A 23287-nucleotide genomic window follows, 5' to 3' on the forward strand; every position below is an offset into this window, starting at 1 on the left:
AGCGGATAATGCTAATGCAGCTCTAGCAGTGCTAGCTGGGGTTAGCAGCAGGCTACAGGCCGGCTGTAGAAGCTAAACTGAAACTATAAAGCTGTATTTCAGCGGAGTGGTTTTACTGCTCCTTACAACCTGACATATACAAGGGGCACCAGATTATAAGGCGCACTGATGATTTTGGGGAAAATTAAAGGATTTTAAGTGCGCTTTATAGTGCGAAAAATACAGTTACTGATCTCTGGACACCCCTTACCATCTTACTGCTAATATGATGCATAAAGTCTAACATTTAAGTGAAATCTCCAAAAACTAATATTAACATGGTTTAATCCTGGTTTGCTATTCCCATTTCCCAGTTAAAATACCACATTATACATTTTCTTATTCTTGTGTTGTACTGTTATTTATCTTACATAACAATGTAATAGCTTTTTGTCAGTGTTCTAAATACAGAAAGCCCTCAAAATGAAAATGTTTGTGCCCTATATATAGAAAAATCTTATGTTTGAAAGCTTAGTACTTGTATTTTCTCGCTTTTGACTCTTTGGCTAATCCTCATGACCCGCTGCTGAACTCGGTCACTGAGACAATGTTGGTCCTGCAGGCATTAGTGTAATCTACCGTATCAAATTAAACCTGATTGTGTATGCGTGCGCGTGTGTGGTTGTGAGAATGATTTATTGTGGCACAACATAAAGAAATGTCTTTGTGGGTAGCTGTGTGGACATTTGAATCTTGTTGCAGATCCCATATCAAAAAAACACACACAAATTAAATCCTAATCTTGTAAGTAGATCCAACTACTACATACTTTCAGTCTAAAGCAGAATTCCAGCAATGCATGTCAGCCATAATTAATCAGTAGTGTGCACACAAACACATGCACACACACAGATTTCACTCTCCCAAGTGATATATTGCTGTAAAGAGCTACTGTTGCATTCTATAACAGATGGTATAGGGAGCTTCTGTTCTTGCAGAAGCACATGTTGTTCCATACCTGAGAAAATGTCAGAGCGAGAGAGATTATATGAGGTTCTGTTTAGGTCAGACACAAGCTTTTCCTTTCATACATAAAATAAAATCACTTACATTCCTTTTTCTTACACGGATTAGTTTTTCAACTCACGTACCCACACTCACTCCTTTTACCCATCATATACACTACAATTCAAAAGTGTTTTTAAGAAAATAAATCCCATGTGTTTGCAGATAAACACATACAACAGTAAAATAAATAAATATATATAAATCTCAAGCTCATGTAAAAATTGCACTGATTCGGTGTAGCCTGATCCTGGCATTTGTAAAAGGACTTTGTTTTGTACCGTTTCAGCCTATAAATCCTTTAAATACTGTGTGCAACACATAAAAAAGGGCCCAAAATATATATTTACATTCGACACGTAAGTTGCCATTGCAGTGTCATGTGAAGCACACAGCTGGTGCCAAAGACTACATTGATTATTAGAGTGTACTGCTCGCGGCACAGTGTGGTGCGGTACATCAATTGGTCTGTCTACAGTTTCTGCTGTGAAATAAGCTTAAGGGATAAAGAGAGGTGTTGGACCATAAAACCATACAAACATTGTAAGTGGACCTCAAGGAAAAAATCTACACAAATAGATAAAAAGGTCATATGTTTGAACAAACAGAATGTCCTTAAGAAACAGGTTTGCGTTAATCCAGAGCAACATCAACAGCCTCATTTCACACAAGTGAATATAATCCTCTGCTCACTTTAACTGTACTTAGTTTTATAGCGCCTTTCAAAATGAGTTTTTGCCAAGAGTGAACAATATGGCACTAAAATAATAATAATAAAAAAAAAGATGCTTAATTTCAACAACTAATTACTGCAGTAAAATTAACGCTGATGTTTAGAGCTATGTTAATATAACAGTTTCAAATTTTGACAGGATTCAAAATAAATAAGGTATCATAAAAATTATGCAATGTAACATAAAAAAAAAATCAACCACAAACCTAAAGAGTAGTGTATTTAAACAATGCATATAAACTGCCAACAAACAAATTATACAAAAATACCCAAGTTAAACAGTAAAACAAATACAAAACATAAAGATTGCTTTCGAGCATTAGCACAATACGGATTTTAAAAAAATATTTTAATTAATATTTATTAATATGACATTTTACTAACTGTGTATTTGTCACACCCCTATTGCTCGTATTCACATAAAATAAAATAAAAATCTTTTTTTAGGCACGTAAATAAGAGCTTCATGTAAAAGAAACATCACTTTTTATTTTTCCCTTCGTCCTCAACTGTCTTGCTAATTCATTCCTGTTTGTTAGCTAGTGTACACTACACGAGAGAGAGAGAGAGAGAGAGAGATGGGGGAGAGAGGGAGGAGAGAGGGAGGAGAGAGCGGAGAGAGAGGAGAGAGAGGACAAAAAGAGAGAGAGATAATCCACCAAGGTGTAAGGATTTCTCCTGTTGAAGTCAGCCTCTCTGTGCTGGTATTTAACTCTGAGCCCCCATTAAAATTCCACTCACATTGCCTGCTGCCTCACACACACACACACACACACACTTCTCTAGCCCTCGCTCTCTCTGTCGCTCTCTCTCTCTCTCTCTCACACACACACACACACACACACACACACACACACACACACACACACACACACACACACACACACACACACACACACACACACACACACACACACACACACACACAGACACACACACACACACACACACACACACACACACAGACACACACAGACACACACACAGACACACACACAGACACACAGCACTAGTGCAGGGCATTCATGAACAGTACGGAAGTGCTGATCTGGCTGCTACAGCCTGATATATAAAGCATTCTCATTCTTTTCAATTAACCAGTCCTTACACACACACACACACCACTGAGGAGAGAGAGAAAGAGAGCGAGAGCAAGAGCGAGAGAGAGAGAGAGAGAAAGGAGAAACTCCTGCACAGTCAGAAACACAGCTCGATTTTGAGAAGTCACACGTTTTGTTCTCTCTCAAAGGACACTGAGACACACATAGATTTCTTTTTCCGTGCAAGGAGGCATTGTACCCAGGCCAATGTGTTTCACAAAACCATACAAAGCTGGATCTGCAGGAGGTGAGAGGTGTGCGTGTGTGGTTGTAGCTCTGCTTCCAAAGCCTGCACAATAGGAACAGATGCTGAACACTGCTCAGCCCAATACCTAAACACAGCTGAAGCTCTCAAAAGGCAGATGTTTCGTTTTGCATCCTCCTGCTTCCTCCAATCAGATATGCATATGTAGTCTATGCAGATAAGTGAAACAGACACTGTACAGACCTGTCTCTTATATATACAAACAGATTTTCCATAATGCTAAAAAACAGTATTTTGTACTTTTTTGTATGTTCATAAGCATATTTTGCAAATCATCATAGCACAGAGGTAGCACGGTGTATCTTATTACATCAGTCAGAGCATAAATCATTGAGCTGTATTGTATTGCATTTCTTACCCTATCAAAAGTATAAAGCAATATATTGTGCTGTATAACACTGTATAGTTTAGTATCACAGTGTAGTGTACTATATCAAAGTACACAGCATTGTATCATATTGCATTACAATGTATTGCCCTGTACTAAATACAGCATTTTATCACATTGCATTACAGTGTATTGTACTGTACTGAAGCGGATTGCATTGTATCGTATTGTCTTACAGTTTATTGTACTCTATTAAAGCATAGAGCATTGTATTTTATTGAATTACAGTGTATTGTACTGTATTAAAGCATATATCATTGCATATGGTATTCTCAAACAAATCAAAATATTAATAAAATAACCAATGTAATCTTGTCAGTACTTTCCAAACTGGGTGTATTCAATACCGTCCCCATTCTACCATGAGTGTAGTCACTTGACCAAGAAATTAAGGTCACTGGGGCACCTGTTGTCCTGCTGCTACCTCTGTATTATCTACACCAGCCTATTTAGCTAGTATCTTCAAACCAGCACCAGAACAGTGATGTTGATAATGTAATAACCCAAAACAGACAAACACTGAATAGCCACTGTGTCCCAACAACAATGGTCAGCTGGGTACACTCAACTTCAGACACGAACACCCTTTATTTGTAGTCTTGTGGCTTTATTTGCTCATACATACACACCCCAGTTCTGACTGGCTGAGACACAGTCATTTGCTACACCTGTTGCTAAGAAACAGTTTTTGTCTCTCTTTCACACACACACAAACACAAATAAAGTCATAAAATAGATTTTTTTGCTTTTATGTACTCCATGTGTAGCACCGATGCATCTCCAGAATAAAAAAGAGAATCTTTCAGATTTCAGAAAGGGAAGATGAATAAAATCAAAAGCGAAAAATAATGAGGCCCAAAAAAAGGCTGTTTCATGGCATTTGGGAGCCACAAGCAATATGGACCAAACCCCGCTGCCCATTCCATTCTGGTTTTATGACGTACAAAATAATCGTAAATTATTCTTACTCCCTATTTGGCAGCCTGTTCGAAAAGCTGCACTAACTGTTCTAGGTTAACACTAGCACTGACTGCCAGTCAGGTTACTAACAAACATTACACATGTATTGTGTTTCTGGCCTATCTGCTGCTAAATTACACCATTTGCACAAGACATGTGCAAATCATCACTTTCTGCTGTCTCATTTTATTCTCTTCTTCCTCTCTCTTCTTTCCAGAATTTCCCTCTGGGATTAATAAAGTGTCTAGCTCTCCGTCTAGCTCTCAGTCTAGCTCTCCGTCTAGCTTCATGATTGCTAAAAAGTTTCATATTTTGCCGGATGCAGGAATCACAAACCTGGCTGGTTGGCTACTGTCAGCAACGAGTGGGAGGGGTTCCCTTGAGAGAGATTCTGATAACAGTGTTGTTGTACTTTGTTGCACTGACTGTCACACAAAAGGGCACTTATACAGTTTGTCATTGCATTCAATTCATATACAGTCTCTGTCGGAGGTCCCCAGACCAGCTCGGGGCCCTAGGCAATTGACTTCCTTTGCCGCAACAATTATACATACACACATGCATACTCAACACACTATGTATAACCTGCTGAAAGCCTATATGAGTGTAAAAATCATAACTGACTTAAACATCAGTGGGAGAACATCAATAAGAAAAAAAACCTGTCTGTACACATAGCAATACTATTATAGGCCCACAGATAGAGAGATAGTGGGTGCTGTGGTCTCCAATTTAATAAAGAGTGGAGAAAAGCATAAATTAGAGGAGGACAAAGCTGCAGGCCCGGCAGAGTCACAACCTCAATTACCTCTCCCTCTCTGAACGAGAGCCTAGAAGTCCTTAGCACCAATAATTGTTGACGTTCTAAAGAGCTCTCAGCATGAGTGAACAGAGGGACATAGGGAGGGAGACATGGAGGGAGGGGAAGAGAGAGAGAGTGAGCGAGACCAGCAGTGCCAGAGAGAGAGAGAGAGAGAGAGAGAGAGAGAGAGAGAGAGAGAGAGAGAGAGAGAGAGAAGGGAAGAATAAGAGTGATCAATAAGTGGCAGGTGGAGAGTCTTTCTTGAGGAGCTTTCACACTGTGTGACTATACGGCTTGTCAGACACACTGTAAAGTGTCTGCTCTCTCTCTTTTACTTGCATGACCAGCTTTCTTTTCATTCTCTCAGATTCTAAAAGATGTGCCACTTTATACACAGCAATAGCCATAGCCTCAAAGCATGTTTACTGTGCATCAGATTTATTGGGCCCTATGAAATCAGTTTTATACAGCTTCGCAAATTCTGTTTCACCTCTTCACCACATTTCTTCCCTAAAAACATTTATGAATTTGTAGATCATTTTTAATTTAACAGTTTCTCTACATTAAGCTTTGTTGCACACCATTTGAAAATGAGTGAAATACACCCATGATGAGCAAGCATATTTTAGCAGAAACAAAATGAAAATACAAAAATTCTTTATTTACAATATAAACAATATAAACATATAAAAAGTCTTTATTTGTTCAAGTGGTTTGTCCGCACAGCTGAAGTTAGTCCGTTTAACATTAACATTATTCTCATGCAATACACAATGTGCACAAAAGCAAATGTATATGTGATATGTTAGCAATATTTTTGAACAGAGAATATTATATTTATATAGCTCTCTCTGTTGAACAATGATGTACAGTTACAAGCACCTTGCAGAAAAGCACAGCTAAGATTCTGTGTTGTGAGAGTTGTGCTGCCTACAAGGCCACACAATAATCCAATAAGTTGTCCCAGAATGAATTACTATATATATTATATGTTATATAGTATTATAATAATGTAACAATGTAACAACTTTTGCAAGAGCTATAAACATTTAGTAAATAAGAATATTCAGACACTGCAGTGGAATATCGATTTTTAAATACATTATTAAAACTAAAACAATTATTTTGAATACAGTTTATAATGGGCATAAAGCTCATGTGTCTTAATGGGTTCTCAAAATGGGAAAAACTGAAGCCAACAAAAATTACAGAGTTCATGCCCATATATTCTACGATAAGTCAATAACGTAATTACAGTGAAAGGTCCAGCAGTGGGATTGCAGCTTGGAGAGGGAAAGGATCTTTCAGTGTTCATGAGCACATTGATGATGCCCTTCATTGCAATAAGGGCTGTCCAATATCATTTCAAGAATGTCAATATACCAAAATCATTAAATACACGATATAGAAAAGGACCATATTATAATACCGCACCACTTTAAAATAAGGCTCCTTTTTAAAAGGGTTTATAAACAGCCTGTGAGGGAGTTAAATGGTTAATAATTAGGTTGTAAAGTTGTAAATACTTTATAAACCAAACTTAAAGTAGCTAAAACACATAAAACATATCCTATTTTGTTTTGGTCAATAATATAGAATTAAGTTTACTTATTTAATATTAATGTATGTTAATATACACCACATTCAATCCAAGATTAACCTGAGTAGTTAAAGTTAATAACCGATATGTTATTGCTGATTGATGAATTCAGAAAGATCTGAGGTTTAACAGTATAAATGAATGTGAAATCACTATTTGGCAAAAAACAGGCCACTGTTGTCCTTTTTATTTGTGTGTTGTATCTGCTTATTGATGGTTTATAAAGTATTTATATCCTAACGAATAACTTTAATAAACTCATTTATAAGCTACTTATAAACTATTTATAAAGGAGCCTTATTATAAAGTGGTACCGTTATACCATCTTCAGTTACCAGCTGTGTGCAATTTAATAGTAAAAAAAAAAAAAGAACATGTCCAACAATCGACTGTGTGGAAATGTTCTTGTTTCTGAAGGGATGGCACACAGATTACAGTCAATTTATTTAAATTGTTAATTCTATCAAAGAAACATTGTCAAGTGGCAATTGCCTTGTTGTAATTAGACACAATACTACAATGATTTCAGGTTAACATTACGCTATATTAAAGAGTTTAACATATCACATCAAATATCGTAATTTACACTAACACATATCAGGATAAGAGTTTTTAGTCATATCCCGCAGACCTGATTACATCACAACACTTATATTCATACCAGTAGTGTGAGGTTGACATTTTAAAGTGCTGCTTCTGCCTCACAGATCTAAAATGTATGCTCTGTTTAGACCACATGGCTCTGTAATTCTTTTACTACAAACACATTGGTGAACTGCTAGATTTTAGTCTGACCATAGCTCACACAAGTGAATTTAGGGACTCACTGGTTATCCATAACTATATAAAGTAAGTGTAACATATGTTAACTCGAAATAAACAAAAGAAAAACCCTGTTACACTGATGGCCAGCAAAATAGAAAATTGTCCTTCCCAGATCACTGGGAGAGGAGAAAATGGTTAACTGTCTTTTTTTCTTTTTACACAGATAATGTTCTCTCTTATCCAGCAGTCTTTCTTTTATTAGTTCAGATTAATCTGCCTCTTACCTGCCGTTCGCTCAGTGCTGTGATCTTGGCCTGGAGGTCATGCAGCTGCAGCTTTAACTCGGCATTCTACTCACATACACAACACAAACACACAGAGAGTGAATCATAAACACAATAAAATAATTAATCCTGTATGAACCTCCTAATCAGTCTAATGCAGATATTTTAAAATCTCTGTTTTCTCACATCATAACCTTTAATGATTGTGCTCAGAAACATAGTAAACGGGTCAGTTTTTTTTTTTTATTTCACTTTATTTTATTCAACAAACTAATTTACAGATGGACATCTGCTTGTGTCAAAAACCTGTAGACCTCTAATGTGGAAAATATTTTCATATTTTACCCTTTTCCTGAACTGAAATACAAGGAGGTTATGTTTGCATGCAAGATAGAAGGGAGTTGTTTAATATACATACAAATTAAAGTAAATAAAACATTTTATTAAATGTAAAGGAAACAATAGCTTGCACATCACTTTAAACAGTGCTGTTTGTTTACATTAAAATAACTAAAAAATCATAATCTAGAATTGCTCATATATTAGAAGAATAATAAAATACTTTAACAATATCACCAAAATACTGTGTTGATCCTGTGTAATGTGTGCCAATAATGTGTGTTCTGTGTCAGACAAAGCCATTTTGTTTTTATATAATATTGTTATTATACAGCATGTTAAATCATAAGAACAAACACAGAATGGATTATTTTCTATAATAAAAGGACATTTGTTTCTGATTTGGTTCATACCTGTGGATCTTGCTTCATCTGAGCAACCAGCTTCTGCAGAGAGACAGAGAGATTGTTTCAGAGTGAGAGACCAGAAACAGTAAAACATGTAGTCCAGTATAGCGGTAGATAGTCAAGCAGAGTGCAGTACTGGATGTTCACATACTGACACCTGGAGAGAGATGGGGGTACTGCATTTGTGCTTGGAGTAAAACATTTGATAGCAAATCTTCCTTCTCATTTTCTTAAGGAAAAGTTTTTGACTTCACTGACTGGTTACCCATTTAAAGAGAAGGTAGGATTTTTTAAAAATCTCAATCCAGAAGAGAATTTTCTACCTCTTTCACATGGTCCTAAGGTTAATAGACAAGGTGTGAAATTCAGAGTTACATTATACACAAAATCTAACTATAAATATTAGAATACCAGCAATGAACAATGAATCTCAAACCGTGACAAATCTTCGAATTAAACTGTTAACCATTCAAAACAGAACTGATTGGTATAATTTAAATTAATTAATATTAAGGTTATTTGGGAACATAAATCCTAACTTTGAACGATGTGGCCACTCCCCTGCAAATCATATGTACAAGTCTTGGAGTTGCCGGGCTCTTACAGATGTTTGGACTGAGATTTTTAGAACGCTAACAGCTGTAAGTGATACATTGATTAAGCCTGACCCATTTATTGCATTATTTCCCATCCATTTTATATTTGATTAATCAAACAATGATCTGATTGCCTTCACCACCTTGTTGGCAAGTAAATAAATGTAAATTTGCTTAGATAAATATCCTTTGTACCTCCTTTCATGCTGTCTTGCTCCAAGCAGTCTTAAAGAGGTACGATCACACACTTAAAGGGTCTACAAAAAAAAATTGGGCAAGGTATACCCCCTTTTCCTCTTATGTAAAATAGCTGGACCTACCTGCAATTCCAGAATGAATTCATATTTTTTAAACTGTGGGTTTTATTCTTAATATAGAAGACTGGATGCATGATTGGATGATGGTAAGTTAATTGGTAGATAAGTTATTTGGCACTTGTTACGGAAAATGTTTTGGTATAGTTGATCCACTTAAAAAAAACACCCTTTTTATTTGTTTTTTAGCCTTTGCAATACTTGACAATTAATTTATCACTGATTCTTGATGTATGGTTAAGCATTTGTAGAGTTCAAGTTCCTGTTTGGGGCAGTGGTGGCCCAGTAATCAGAGCACCGTTCCATCGACAACAAGGTTGTGGGTTCGATGCCTAGGTTTGGTGGGCAGCCACTGAGGGTTAAGGGGCTAAAGCAAGGGTTAAATTCCCCTAATGTGGGACTAACACAAGATTAAGATTAAAAGATTAAAAGACTTTTGAAAAGTCAATGTATACGTGCTAATCAGATGAATGGCTGCCATTTTACTTCAGCAGAGTTTTATATGTATCCAGAGTAAATCTTTTGAACAGTCTTTAGTTAGAAACTGGGACATTTCTTTTGACAAAAAAAGGATCCAGCATCATACTAAAGAGTTGGGAACATTCATTTTGGGTGGAAGGCCTCTTTTGGCTTTCTCTAAACCTAATCTTATCCAGATGAGAAAAGTCTAAAACATGACTCATACCATGTTGCATTTTCTTTCACTGCTCAGACTTCTCCAATTAGTACTCTATGCCCGCGTTTTTCCATATAGCCCCTTAGTTACAAGTAATCTCTAAATTAAACTGTGCATACAGTAAATATGTTTTATGAAGCTACAGTTGTTGTGGAGATGATGTTAAAGTCTGCCAGTTCAGGTGAATGGGTCTACTCACTAGAATGCTCTGCTCTGCAATGCTATAATATATAGTGTTACATGCTTGTCCTCTTCTCATGGCTGCAAGCCAAACATTCAAAACATTCATAACATAATGGCCTCATTTACATTACTGCATAAAAAAAGCATTAGGATATTGTTGCCAATGTTTAAAACTTTTTGCTGTTTATATTTTTTGTTATAAATGTCCCGTTCCCATTATAAATAAACATACAGCAGCAGCTTCGGATTCGTTAGAGAATGGCATTTTTATGATCCTTCCTTAAAAGTAGCACTTAAATGTCATAACATATGTGCATGTGTGTGTGTGTGTTGTTACCTGATGGATCTGTATCTCCACTTTGAGAGCCTCCTGCAGACTCTGCAGCTCCATCATCAAGCCCTTCTGCCCAAATCCCACACCTCCCTCAGCCTGGGGAGCAGAGAAAGGGAAGCAGAGACATGTTTAGGGTGGGTGTTGTTGTTGTTTGGGTGAAGAGGTGGAGAGGAGGAGGGAGAGGGAGAGAGAAAGAGGGAGAGAAAATAAGAGACATATTTGTATTGATCTTTCTGACTAATCAAGGTTCAAAACAGTCCTTCAAATGGATTCATGGTAATGTTGTTGGATGCTAACTATGTGGATTTGGGTACAAGTGTATGCATGTGTGTTCAATACTAGACGAGGACACTTCTGTGTACTGATTCACTCAAAACAGCTCACATCATATCCTGCCTGGACCAGTGATCCAACTCAACAGCTCTCTGTCTCTGTAACACACACGGCCGCATGCATACACTTACATACATAAATAAATATATACATGCATACAGCAAATCACGGCCCCTTTAATCCACTGAAAAATGTTCAATTTGCTCTGACCGACGAGACATATTCACCCCGGATTTTTGGTGTTTTTATCCCGGATTTTTGTGTTTTCACCCCATATTTTTTCTGTGTTTTTAGCCCAGATTTCTTTGTGTTTTCATCCCGGAATTTCTGCTGCCCCACACCGAGGCTGCTGCTGCACGGTTTCTCCGCTGCGCAAGCCAGCCCAGTAAATTGCTGTTTGTGTTTTCACACTTAGGTTATTTGCTTAAAAAAACTAACAAAAAAAAAACGTTTGTTCAGGAAGTATTTTATATTCTTAAACATTGTTGATTATATTAGAGGACAGTCATTGTAAACTGTACTTGGTCTATTTCGGTTAAAGAATTACTGATTTTGTATTTTTGCACTTGGGCTATAAGCTCAATATTAAATATTTCGTTTGCTTAGAAATTATTTTATATTTTTAAACCATTTTAAATTATATTAGATAAGAGGAAATTCGTTCAGACATCATTTTTGTAGGCCAGGCTTTTGTAACCGATTTAGCCCCTACTGTTGCCACATTACCCCTTACGTTTTATTATATAAATCAGTTTCGAAGAGCCTGCATTTTTTTATCATGTATAATAGAGGTCTGCGCGAGACTGATTTTTAAACCCACTCTTCCACGCTCCCGCGTTTCTGTCTCGTTACCGCGCCGCAAAAAAATTGCTTCTTTTAATCCCGCGCCCGCCCGCCACATACACATTTCTGCCACTCCCGCCCCACGTTCCTAATATAAATTAAATAAACTACATTTAATGCTTCAAATTTACTTATATATTTATTAAAACAGCAGCGCTGAATAGTGTGGTCCCGTTCCTTACCCCAGTCCAAACACCATCGGTGTGTGCGTGTGTGTGTCGGTCCATCCTGCGCGTTGAGAGTTTTCTTTAGGGTTTTTTTTTTTTTACAATTATTACAGTTTTCTTAACTATTTATTAATTTGCTCCCGCATCGTCTGGATTAAACTCCCGCTCCAGCCAATAACAGTTCAGTTCTGTCCCGCGCGCAAGATATTCTGACGGGACCCGCGAGAACAGAAGTGGTTAGAGTGAGGTGGAACTCTGGAAAGGAGAAAAAAAACGAATATCCGAATACCAAAATTAAAAACCGAATACCTACTCAACGAACGAATATCCGAATACCCGAATATTCGGGTCCAGCCCTACTAAATATTTTGCAATATTTTTTGCTGCATTATATTATTTTATGCTATATTATTTATTTTGCCACATTATGATTATGCTGTTATACTATTATACAATATTCCTGAAATTAATTAATTAATTATTTTTCTGTTTTCCTATATTGCCAAGTATATCGTTATCGTAAAAAATACCCTGAAATATTGTGATATTATTTTTGACCCATATCGCCCACCCCTAGTCTATACTGAACTCAGGGAGGAGTTTTGTCTGTTAAAGGTCTCTTGGAGAGACATTAGGGGTGTGTCAAATTATATGCAATAATATTTTTAAAACATTTAATATAATAACTTTATTTAGTCTTGAAAGCAGTTTATTTTGTATTAGTTTTACAACTGACAGCTTTAAGGTTATTATTTGTATAACTTTATATTTGCTGTATGCATGCCCTAAATATTCTTTGCAATATAATAAAATTCTTCCACAAATGTTAAAATACACAATTTTGTTACATTACTATTTGTATACATTCTCTATGCTTTAATACTGATTTTACTCTAGTTTTACCCTCTTTAAAACGAAATCCCTTTGACATCTATTTTGGCACACCTACAAATAAAAAGCAGTAATAAAACTTTTTTCAGTTGTTAAGGCAGGACTACAAAAAATTAAAGCGTAATCAAAATGTGATCTTTTTTATATATATAATAATGCCTAGCTCAGGTTTGGTCAATTGCCAAAAAATATTGTGGTTTCAAAAATTATACTTTTATGTTAAAAAACATATTGCATATTTACACTGCTATAACACACATCACAAATGCGTCCACCTGCTGAAATTGGTTTGAACAAATGCATTTGTATCTTTTTTTTTATTAATCTTGGATGTGTTTTCACTATTACACTACATCATTATGTGGCTTGACCTTGTCCAGAAATAATTCTGATACTGAATTATGTTTCTGAATATGTATAAAATGACCATGTCTCAGGCCTGTGTCTCTGCATGTAAACATACTGCTTAGAACTGTACACTTAAGAACAGCATTACAAAAATACAGATTTTTGCTATTGTGACAGCATTAGATGTAAAAACACAAGGCAAATGTTATTAGCTTTCCATCATTTCAATCTCAAATTACAGAGTGAAAGTGGACAGGATGAACCACATCTGTTCCCAGATCAAAGCAGGCAGCAGTTTGTTCCATACCTTCACAACGTCTGCTGTCTTGAACACCATCCAACTGGCAGTGTGGGGGGGAGCCTGGAACTGGGAGAGACAAAAAGCAGAGGGAAGTCAGTTAACCCCTGCCATTACCAGGACTATAATTCTGCTTATTTGCTATAAATGTTTGCTGTAATATTACTGTTGTTGTTTTATAATCTGAGGTTCAAATCTCAAAAGGTGTGTGTAACTGGTGTGAGATGAAAATTATGTTATAAATATTTTGATCAACTGAAAGGTCAATGCCAGTAAAGACTAACTTCTTGTAAAGATTCATTACAGACCATTATAATTCTTAGAAATAACTACAATATAATATTTTACAAAGTAAAATGATTTTATATTATAAATCAATAACTTGCAACACATTTTTCCTAAATCGTAGATAAGGCAGTATTATTAAAAAACCACAACAATAACTGAATCGGTATCAGCTAAGACTAGGGATCGTTCAATTAAATTGAAGTAAATGCACCCACTGTACTGATACGTTCAGTTAGGTCAATGTTTGTTAAAGTACTGTTGATCATCTCAATATGCTTTTAATTTTTTGCTGATATAATAGGAATTCTCCACAGTATAATAAAATATTGTTATATTGCACACATCTAGCTGACACTCAGCATTAGGATATAAAATCAGATCAGGTGTAACTGTAAACTGGATCAGAACATCCCCAGTCAGGACTGCTGTAACTTAAACTGTTTTCTGGCCTCAAGACTTCACAGCTAAGCAGAATCATTGCTGATCTATTGCAAAAGGAACTACACTGGTCCCGATACTCATTCTATGCAAACATGAAGAAAGAAGTTGGCACAGCAGGCAGTGAAGCCATGATTGTTTGTGCCTCTTGCTTAGGGAGAAAAAGGAGAAAAAAAATAAAAGAGCTTGGAGCAGCATAAATCCATTCCAACCTTCCGATAAGCTACGAGGCCAGTCTGCATCTCAACCTTTTTTTTAAGGATTTGGTCAGCATTACTATGTGATACATGTTTAAGAGAAAGGACTAGGACAGATTTGGGGAAAAAAAAAAATTCAATTCTAACTTAATAACCGAAATAAATAGTTATATTCAGTTTCTTTTCTTTTTATTTAGCCAAAATAGGAACAAACAGCTCAATCTATAGCTATTAAATATATAAAGTATTTTTTGCTTTTACACAATAAAACTTACAAATATGAAACAAATATAAAAACAAAAGTTTAAACTAGCTATTTAAAAAAAAATCAAGTAGCAAAGAAATCAAGTAGCAAGTTCCTTCAACCTTGCAAGCAGCTTTTATATTGAACAATGTACAAAAATAACCTACTGTACTTTAGTTCAGGAAAGTGCAAAATATAAAAATCATTGAAACAATAAACAATATAACAGAAACAAGCTAAAGATGTACATGTATCTCAAATAATCAATTTTGAACACTGCATTAAAACAGTAACTCAATTAATCACATTAATTTTGAGTAACTTCCCAGCACTTTTTATTAAATCATAGCTAATTTACCAAGTACTAGCACAATTAGTTCGACATAAGCATTAATAATTGTACAAACTGTGCAACTCCGTTAGCTGGGGTGGTGCTAGCTGTTCATGTTAAAGTCTATGCAGTCTAATCCCTATGACTGACACACAAACAGAGCAAACAGAGCATAAACCTACTTATTTAGACTGGCATTATGGAAAAACTGAAAAACTCTCAGAGTAAACAAATGTCTTTATGAAGTCAGAGGGTGATTGCTTCTATATTTAAGTTCTTAGCACCAGTAAAGGCAGAGGATATTTTTATATATGCATAACTTTACAATGGACTGTCATGCTCAATTACTCCAAGAGCATTATTCACTTTATCATCATGAACAGTTATAATGTCTGCATTATTCAGCATCAAAGATGAAGAGTACAGTTTTATAGGCATGCATACTTGCCAACAATCAGTAGTGATCTGTTGCAATTCTAGTGTGTTTTACAACCAGATTTAGAAATTAGGCAAAGCTTTAGACAAGGGTAGACAAAAACTACATATACACTACTATATACTAAGCATGGAATTTACAGACATTTGAAAACTGTAAATACCTATACGATTGCATTCTATTCTAAACCAAGTATACTGATTTTAATTAAAACTCTGCACTGCGCTTCATCTTGTTAAACAGAACTAATTATGCTCTTTGTAATGAAACATGCAGTTGATCAATGATCTTTAAGCACTGACAACATCCACAACATGCTCAGAAACACCATATTATGCATAATGACAACAACATTTATCATACGAAATGAAAATATATTGTCCTACTGCTCAACTCTAGCTTTACATGCAGCGTGCATATTTATTATTTTCTCAAGCTAAAGTGATAAAGATGTACAGTAAATAGGCTGCCGCAATAGCCTTGCTGAAACAATGTTTTTATTGTTCCTGTAAAGACAAGCCCATGGTGCTACATAAACAATAGCAGTAATTGGAATTACACCTACCTGTAATAACAGTAATTTATGTTTATTGTGTTGCAGTAAAATGAATAGCATGCATCTGTACCACAACATAGGTAAAATAGGTAAAAAAATTACAAATTTAACAAAAATCACAATTTGACACAGTAAAAAGAAATAATTACTGTGAAAGAAATTATATTACCAATATTTTTGTATTTTTTTATTTGTTTTGCTATTCACTATTTACTTCTAGTCGTTTGAATACAGTTTATATGCTTGTGCTTCAGTTTTGTGGTATATTATTTTGTTACACCTACTTTTTTAATACAAAATCAGGGTTTTGGTGAGTTACTGTTTACGGCAAACAGACACATGTTCTTGTTTTTATATTTTATATTAAATAAAGTATTAAACTCAATGTTTTGTTATATCATCAATAATACTAATATCGCAAAAGTACCCTGAAATGTTGTGATATTATTTTAAAGTATATATATATAGTTCACCCCTAATCTTACTCAAGGGTTCTTCAGTAAAGGGCAAACCTCAGAACCTTGAAAACTAAAAGAACTAAATGCCTCAATGGTTCTTCAGATACAAAGATAACCATTTCTGTAGAGTCAAACAACCTTAGTACTACCTAAACTATATTTTACAGTTTAAAGTTTAGGCTAGCATCCCCTAAACATACTGCTCTTTGAAAGAATAATATAAAATCACTCAAATATAATTGACTTAAAATATTAGTCCACTTCAAACATTTTCCCCAATGCTAATACATACACTCCTGATATTAATGTGTACCCCTGAATAAAACATCTATTTGGAATATTTGTGAATGTATTTGTGAAAGTTTAAGAACTGATCATACTGTACTGTACACAGCCTAGTTATGGTATTAAAGAAAGTGTTGTTTTTGCTCTCGTATATGCTACTACAGTTTTCATCCTTCGTGAATTGCTTGACAGATTTAAGGGCAGTGTTACACTGTTGCCTGTTGTTTTTTTGCTTTGGTATTTTGAACAGTGCTGTTGCAGCACCAAAATCTGGCCTGACAACTGCAACGATTCCTGATTGTGGCTTTAATTTTTTATTGAGAGAAGCACAACTATCAGTCTGACTCAGTAAGAGGATCTTGATGCCAGTGTGTGTGTTTTTCTGTGGGTAAGGGTTGTGTTCTTTGGCTTCACAAACTATCTAGCTTCTGTATCATCAATGCAAAATGCAAACAGCACTCCAACAAAGTGTTGCACTTGATTAACCTCTCATACAACAGAAACAGAGATAGAAGAAAGGTAACCTAGCTGGCCTACTACAGCCTAACTGTTCCAAACAAAACAAAACTGGGTCTGTTAAAGGATTATTAAAAAAAAAAAAATACTAATGCAGTAATGTAGTAATAACTTCCAGAATTTTCTAACACAGACAAATGAGATGTTGGCTATACACGTTAGTGTTGCCTCGATACCAAAATTACGATTTTCGGTGCAATACCTGACTATACGTAATACCAATACTGCAACTATAGTAAGGCAAAACCTACAGAAACACCAGAAACTACTGGAATAAGGCATTTAAAAAAAAGAACTTGCACGATGGATTGAATATAGAGTCGACTCATTGAGTGAATCGGTTCACGAATAGAGAGTGAATTCGAATCTAAAATTTTAAACATTGTTTACAAGCCCATGTGTTGAGATTACTGATATCAGACTCTGACCTTGTGTCAAAACAGACGCAGAAGATGACCGAGCTCGCTTCAGACACTGGATCCAACCTCAGAACAAGTTTTTGTGATGGAAAAGTTGCGTATTTTAGGAAGTGAAGGGATTTCTTTCTGTTGAGTTATTGTGCTGAGCGGGTTAGTACCCGTCCTAAATAAATGGGGTATTGTAAGCTACTGTTTTTAATGATGAGGTATTGAGATACTTTTCTAATGTCGGTACATATTATGATTAGGAGAAAGTAGAAATAAGAACACTAGGGCTGGGCAAAACTGTATTAATATATATAAAAAAACAAAAAACAAAACAATATTCATCAAATATATGAGCGAATCTTGATTACGATTTAGATTTACTTGTAATTTACTTGTTTTGATAAGAAGACCCCTTCAACCTTACAGCAACTTTAATATTAAACACAATGCAACATAACTTCCTTGTATTTCAGTTAAATTTATAAAAAACACTGCCACACAAAGAGTTCTTTACAGGTTTCTGACAGAAAAGATATACAACCTCAATTATCCCATTTGTAAACCGCATTAAAAGAGCAATTCAATTAATCAATTCAATTAAACTGACCTCCCAGCACTAGTGCACACATCAAAAAGCTTTCATAGTTAGCTATTTATATTTATTTAAAATGAATTGTGCCACTTCTACTCTCTGCCAGAAAGTACCAGTATGTCATTGTGCATAAGGGAAACTACCCAACAATAACCTGTTGTGAGTTAGGCTAACAGGCATTGGACGAAAAAGCAGCAATTCCGTCTGAAATAGCTTTAAACTGCAATCTTAGACTATAAAATTTGGATAAATACTTGATTAAACATGATTAAAACACCACCAACAAACCTCATCAACAAAGCGGAGAAATCCAAACAGTAGCGACTGTCCTTGTCACCCGTTTTCCGGCAAGCCCCGCCCCTGCTGAGCCGGGATTGGTCAGAATTTCACACTCACAAGACTCACAACCAACTCATGCTGCCTTCAAGTCCTCCTCGAAAATTCCTAGTTACGACTTGACATGCGTTCGAGTGTATTTTTTGGTCGGGTGGAAATGGACGCCATCAGAAAAATCCTTTTGTTTTAAAAACAGGAGGTTTACTTTGCTCTACTTCAAGAGGATGAAGATGATAGGACACGCATTAGTTGAGAGATGTTTTTTTCCCCATTAGAACCGTGAATCTTACTAGACTTTTACGTTTTTTCACGTATTGCTAATGATTTTATTAGTTAGCTAATAACAACCTGTGTTAAGCAGTTTACAATGCGAACTGTCTGCATCAATTTATTGAATTTATTTATCAATTTAAATAAATGTAATTAATCTATTGTCCCAACTGAGAAACTCGGAGCTTATCTAAAAATCTGAGTTTCCCCACTGGTAAATAAGTTACAAGTTTGTGGTGGAGTTCATGTGCTCTCACCTCGTAGATATGACAATTTCGACACGACTTGAAGGTAGCATCGCCATACGGCTCTGTATGAAGCGTTGAACTATTGACCAATCACGGCGCGGTGGCGGGACGCTACTAGTCAACTCTGTGCAATCAGAGAGCGGGAAGGCGGGTCTTGGCGGAATAGCGGTAGAAAGCGAAAAGTAATAGTAAATAAATAAATAAATAACGCGTGCCAGCGCATTGCAAACCGGAAATAGGTTACAGCTCCCACCTCCGATCACTTTACGCTAAGCTCCAACAATCCGACATCTCACTCGGGCCTTCCAACACTTTCACTCAGTTGAAGTCCGCTACAGATTACCGGCCACAGCATTAAAAACACCCGCCCGCACCGCGGAGCCTTTATTACCGGGGCAGCGAGCGAAGTTGCCCCGCGATAAACGAGTGAAACTTAACCTACGGGTCTTCGCAGCATCCTCGACGGCCTGTTACACCACAACTGTGGCCAGATTCGCCAAATAATAAAGACATTTAGTTAGCTAGTCACGACGCGAGGCTGGGGCTGAGGCTTTTTTCTGCTGTGTATAATATAGTTAGTTAGCTTAGATAGGTTAACACTGAAAACAAAATAAAAGGCGAGTGAACTGTAGTTAGTTAGCTAGTTAGCTTTTAACGTAGGTTAACGTATAACATAGCTAGCTTAGTTACTATTGTATTCGACGCGAGGCTGGGTACATACTAACCTATAGAGGTTACACACATACAACTATGTTAGTTAACCTAGCTAACTAGCTAAAGCTAATAATTTATTTTATTTAAAAAAATAATAAAAAGCTTAGTTTACAATGTTTGTGGTTGTTAAAACATGTTTCTGGCTAGGTTATGTTGGTTGGTGGAGATAGAGCATCAAGTTCCAGTCAGTACCTTTTTTCTTTTTTTTTTTTTTACCCCCCTCGCCCCAACTCCTTTAGGAATAAGCAGAAATGAACAAATGAGGGGGAAAAGAGAGAGAGAAAAAAGGAGAGAGAGGGAGAAAAAGGAGAAAGGGGGGGGGGGCTGCTTCCCCTGTTTTTTTCTCCATCGAGTGAGTAGCTGCTAGCCTAACTAACCTAACAGTTTCCACCAACAGACACACAGACCCCTCCACCCCCCCATCGACTTCATCACAAACCAAACCAGAGCAGAGTTCAATTAAACAGCCCTAATAATAAAAGTTGCTGTTAGCTAACTAACCCAGCTTATATCGCAGAGCCACAAATGAGCACTTACCCTCCTCGTACTCTCACTTCCAGCGGCAGCAGCAGCAGTCAAACCTCGTTCTCCTCTCACACACCAATTATTTAAATAAATATTTACTATATCAGCCTGGATATTTCACAACCGAATCGCGCCCGGCTTTATCCCCACTTCATTCCGCCCGCCTCCTCGGATTCCCCATAGCCTCCCGCAGCGCGTAAATCCTCGGCGGCGAGCTTGTATTTATTTATTCGCTTCTACAAAAAACACGTATAAAAAAATAATAAGAAGAAAAAAAACTGAGCTACAAAACAAGAACTCTTCTTCAATCTCATTCAGCAGCCCGGCCTGCGCACGCCGCGTATCACTGCGCGCGCGAAGCCAGAGAGAATGGGACAGTGAAAGTGTGCGACGTGCAAAGTGAACAAAATAAGCCAAAACCCGCACCCGTACTTTTTCTCCAGCGCGAGAACCGGGTTTGTGTCGCGGGCAGCTCGAGCGAAAGCGGACGCGCCGCGAGGAAAAGACGAGTTTGGAGCGGCGCACTAGTTTACGCAACGGTGCGGCGAATTTATTTCACTTTGCCTAAGGAACGGGGGGTGGTGCGGCCACCCATTGCCTAGGGAAAAGGACCCGGATGGAAACTGAAGTTAGTGGGAGCAGCGAGGCACCTGCGCGCGCGGCATTATGGGTAATCACGGTCCTGCAACTTTACTTTATTTTCTTATTTCTTATTCGGGTTTGTTTTATTGAATAACCGTTTAAAGCACATTTACACACAAAAAAGGCAGAACTGCTGGAAAAAACAGCAAATAAGCTGTGTTTTAGGAACCTGGTAGCTGGTTAAAAGCTGGCCAAACTATATAATATTAATAAACTAATAATAATATAAGACCAATTTAGAGCTTACATTGCACTTCTTCTAACATGCTAAGTACATATAAAACTACACAAAGATATATTAAAATATATTTGATTTAATTTTAAGACAATTTAAAGATTAAAAAATAGGTAACTGTTAAATGTAAAACATTACTGTAAAAAGTAAAAAATAATATTCTATTATATTTTTTTATAAACTTACATAACTAATTAAAAACACTACATAACAACCATTTTTCTTAAATAAGGATAATGTAAAAAGAACTGTAAATAGGGTATTCTAGTCTATGAACTATACTTTTAATTAAATATTTATTCTGTTAACATGCAGTAAATTACATGTAAACAATGTGACCATGTAAATGTGTTACAATATACTTATTATTATTATTTTTTGCCTTGTTTGTTGTTTTTTAAACAATGACAAGACAGAATGAAAACAATCTGAAATTAAATAGGATTAATGAGGATTAATTTTTTTTATGTATGTGTGAAAATGTAAGGAGTAGAATTAAAAAGTCGACTGAAAATTATTTACTCCAATAAAGTATAGGTAACCAAATTTTCTACTTAATTAGGGTAAAGAAGTATTTGTACTTCATTATCTAACACCTCTGGTTCCCTTAACTTGGTGTAATTTCTCTGTATGTAATAGTACATACAAAATACTTAACAGGTCTTACTGGTACTTTATGTTAAAGCGGGCTGTATTATAAAGCATTACCCACCAACCATTCAAAACCTTTAACTAAACATTGAATCAATGTCAGAACTTCATTATCAACTGATGCCGATGCAATGCAGCAAAAAAAAGTATATATATATATATATATATATATATATATATATATATATATTATTTGATATCTTGAGAGGCCCATCCTCCAAAAAGATTATAAATAAAATTAAAATATAGTAGTCTACATCTAACTAGATTGCGGTTTGTAATGCACAATAATCTTATCAATATCACATAAAACCATTTTATCTCTATTTTGATGTAGATATAAAATAAATCTGGCTGTTGTTCTTTACATGCTGTCGGTATTAATTTACAATCTGAGGGCCCAGAGAACATTAGGTTCCTTAGACTGCAGTTTATTCATTTCTTTAGTCATATGTTAATATCTGCAGTGGATTGTCTGACCTATTAAAAGCATATTTCCAGTGTGCCATGGAAAAAAATCTAAGCCGGATTCAGCATGATGTTGATTCAAAAGCTTAAGGAGGGATTTTTTTCTAAAATTACTTCTTTTCCTTAATAGTATAGTTTAATTGTTCAGATATGTGCTCTTTTTATGGAATGGCTATATAACACTTAAAAAACACTCCATTGTTTGGTATACTCAGTGCCAAACAATGGAGTGTTTTTTAAGTAGTGGTGTCAATTGATTCTTAAGACATTATTAAGTTTCTAATAATGTGTATTTAAATATAATTTAAATAATCAGTAATAGATTCACAAAAATATATTATATTTATGTTAGTGGTGGCAATACAATTAAAAGATTAATTGCATTAATCACAACAATATTCTGTGATTTAATAATGAATAAAACATTTAAATGCTGGTACTTCCCTGTATGTTTGGGAGTGGGACAATAATAATGGTGCAGTATTGTTTAGGCCTAGCAGACTTGAGCCTTTACTGTTGTATAATATCTCATTGTAGTTTTAATGCTTTTTAAATTAGAATATTGTACTGTTCTGAGTTACTGAGGGAGTTTTGATGGAGAAAAAAAAACGCTAGTGTAGCCCCATATTCCACCTTGCACAACTTGAAAAGAGAAAGATGCTAGCAGCTTTGTGTCTGCATGCAAGTGTATGTGAAAGAGAGAGGATGGAGAGAAAAAAGAACAGAGAGCATCCATTTTAGCATAAATAAAAACTATAATCTATTTTCTGAACTTGAGCC

The 23287-nt window shown here is 35.8% G+C and overlaps 1 protein-coding gene across 8 annotated transcripts in view; it reads right to left on the reverse strand.

The window, feature by feature from the left end:
* Window positions 1–21141, reverse strand: part of phf21aa (PHD finger protein 21Aa) — a 43332-nt gene extending 22191 nt beyond the window's left edge. For 2 of the 8 annotated variants that reach the window (XM_022668154.2, XM_022668150.2), the window contains exons 1-5: window positions 20524–21141; window positions 13680–13739; window positions 10794–10886; window positions 8694–8726; window positions 7942–8007 (exon numbers count right to left, since the gene is read on the reverse strand). In XM_022668154.2, the coding sequence (XP_022523875.2) occupies window positions 7942–8007; window positions 8694–8726; window positions 10794–10886; window positions 13680–13709 (222 nt within the window). In that variant the 5' untranslated portion in view covers window positions 13710–13739; window positions 20524–21141. Of the gene's footprint in view, window positions 1–7941; window positions 8008–8693; window positions 8727–10793; window positions 10887–11174; window positions 11222–13679; window positions 13740–18706; window positions 19280–20523 lie in introns of those variants that run through there. The other 6 variants (XM_022668155.2, XM_022668153.2, XM_022668156.2 and 3 more) reach the window with 5 other exon arrangements.
* Between the last annotated feature and the right edge of the window lie 2146 nt (window positions 21142–23287).

This window comes from Astyanax mexicanus, chromosome 23 (genome assembly GCF_023375975.1).
Source record: "Astyanax mexicanus isolate ESR-SI-001 chromosome 23, AstMex3_surface, whole genome shotgun sequence".
NCBI lineage: Eukaryota > Metazoa > Chordata > Actinopteri > Characiformes > Acestrorhamphidae > Astyanax > Astyanax mexicanus.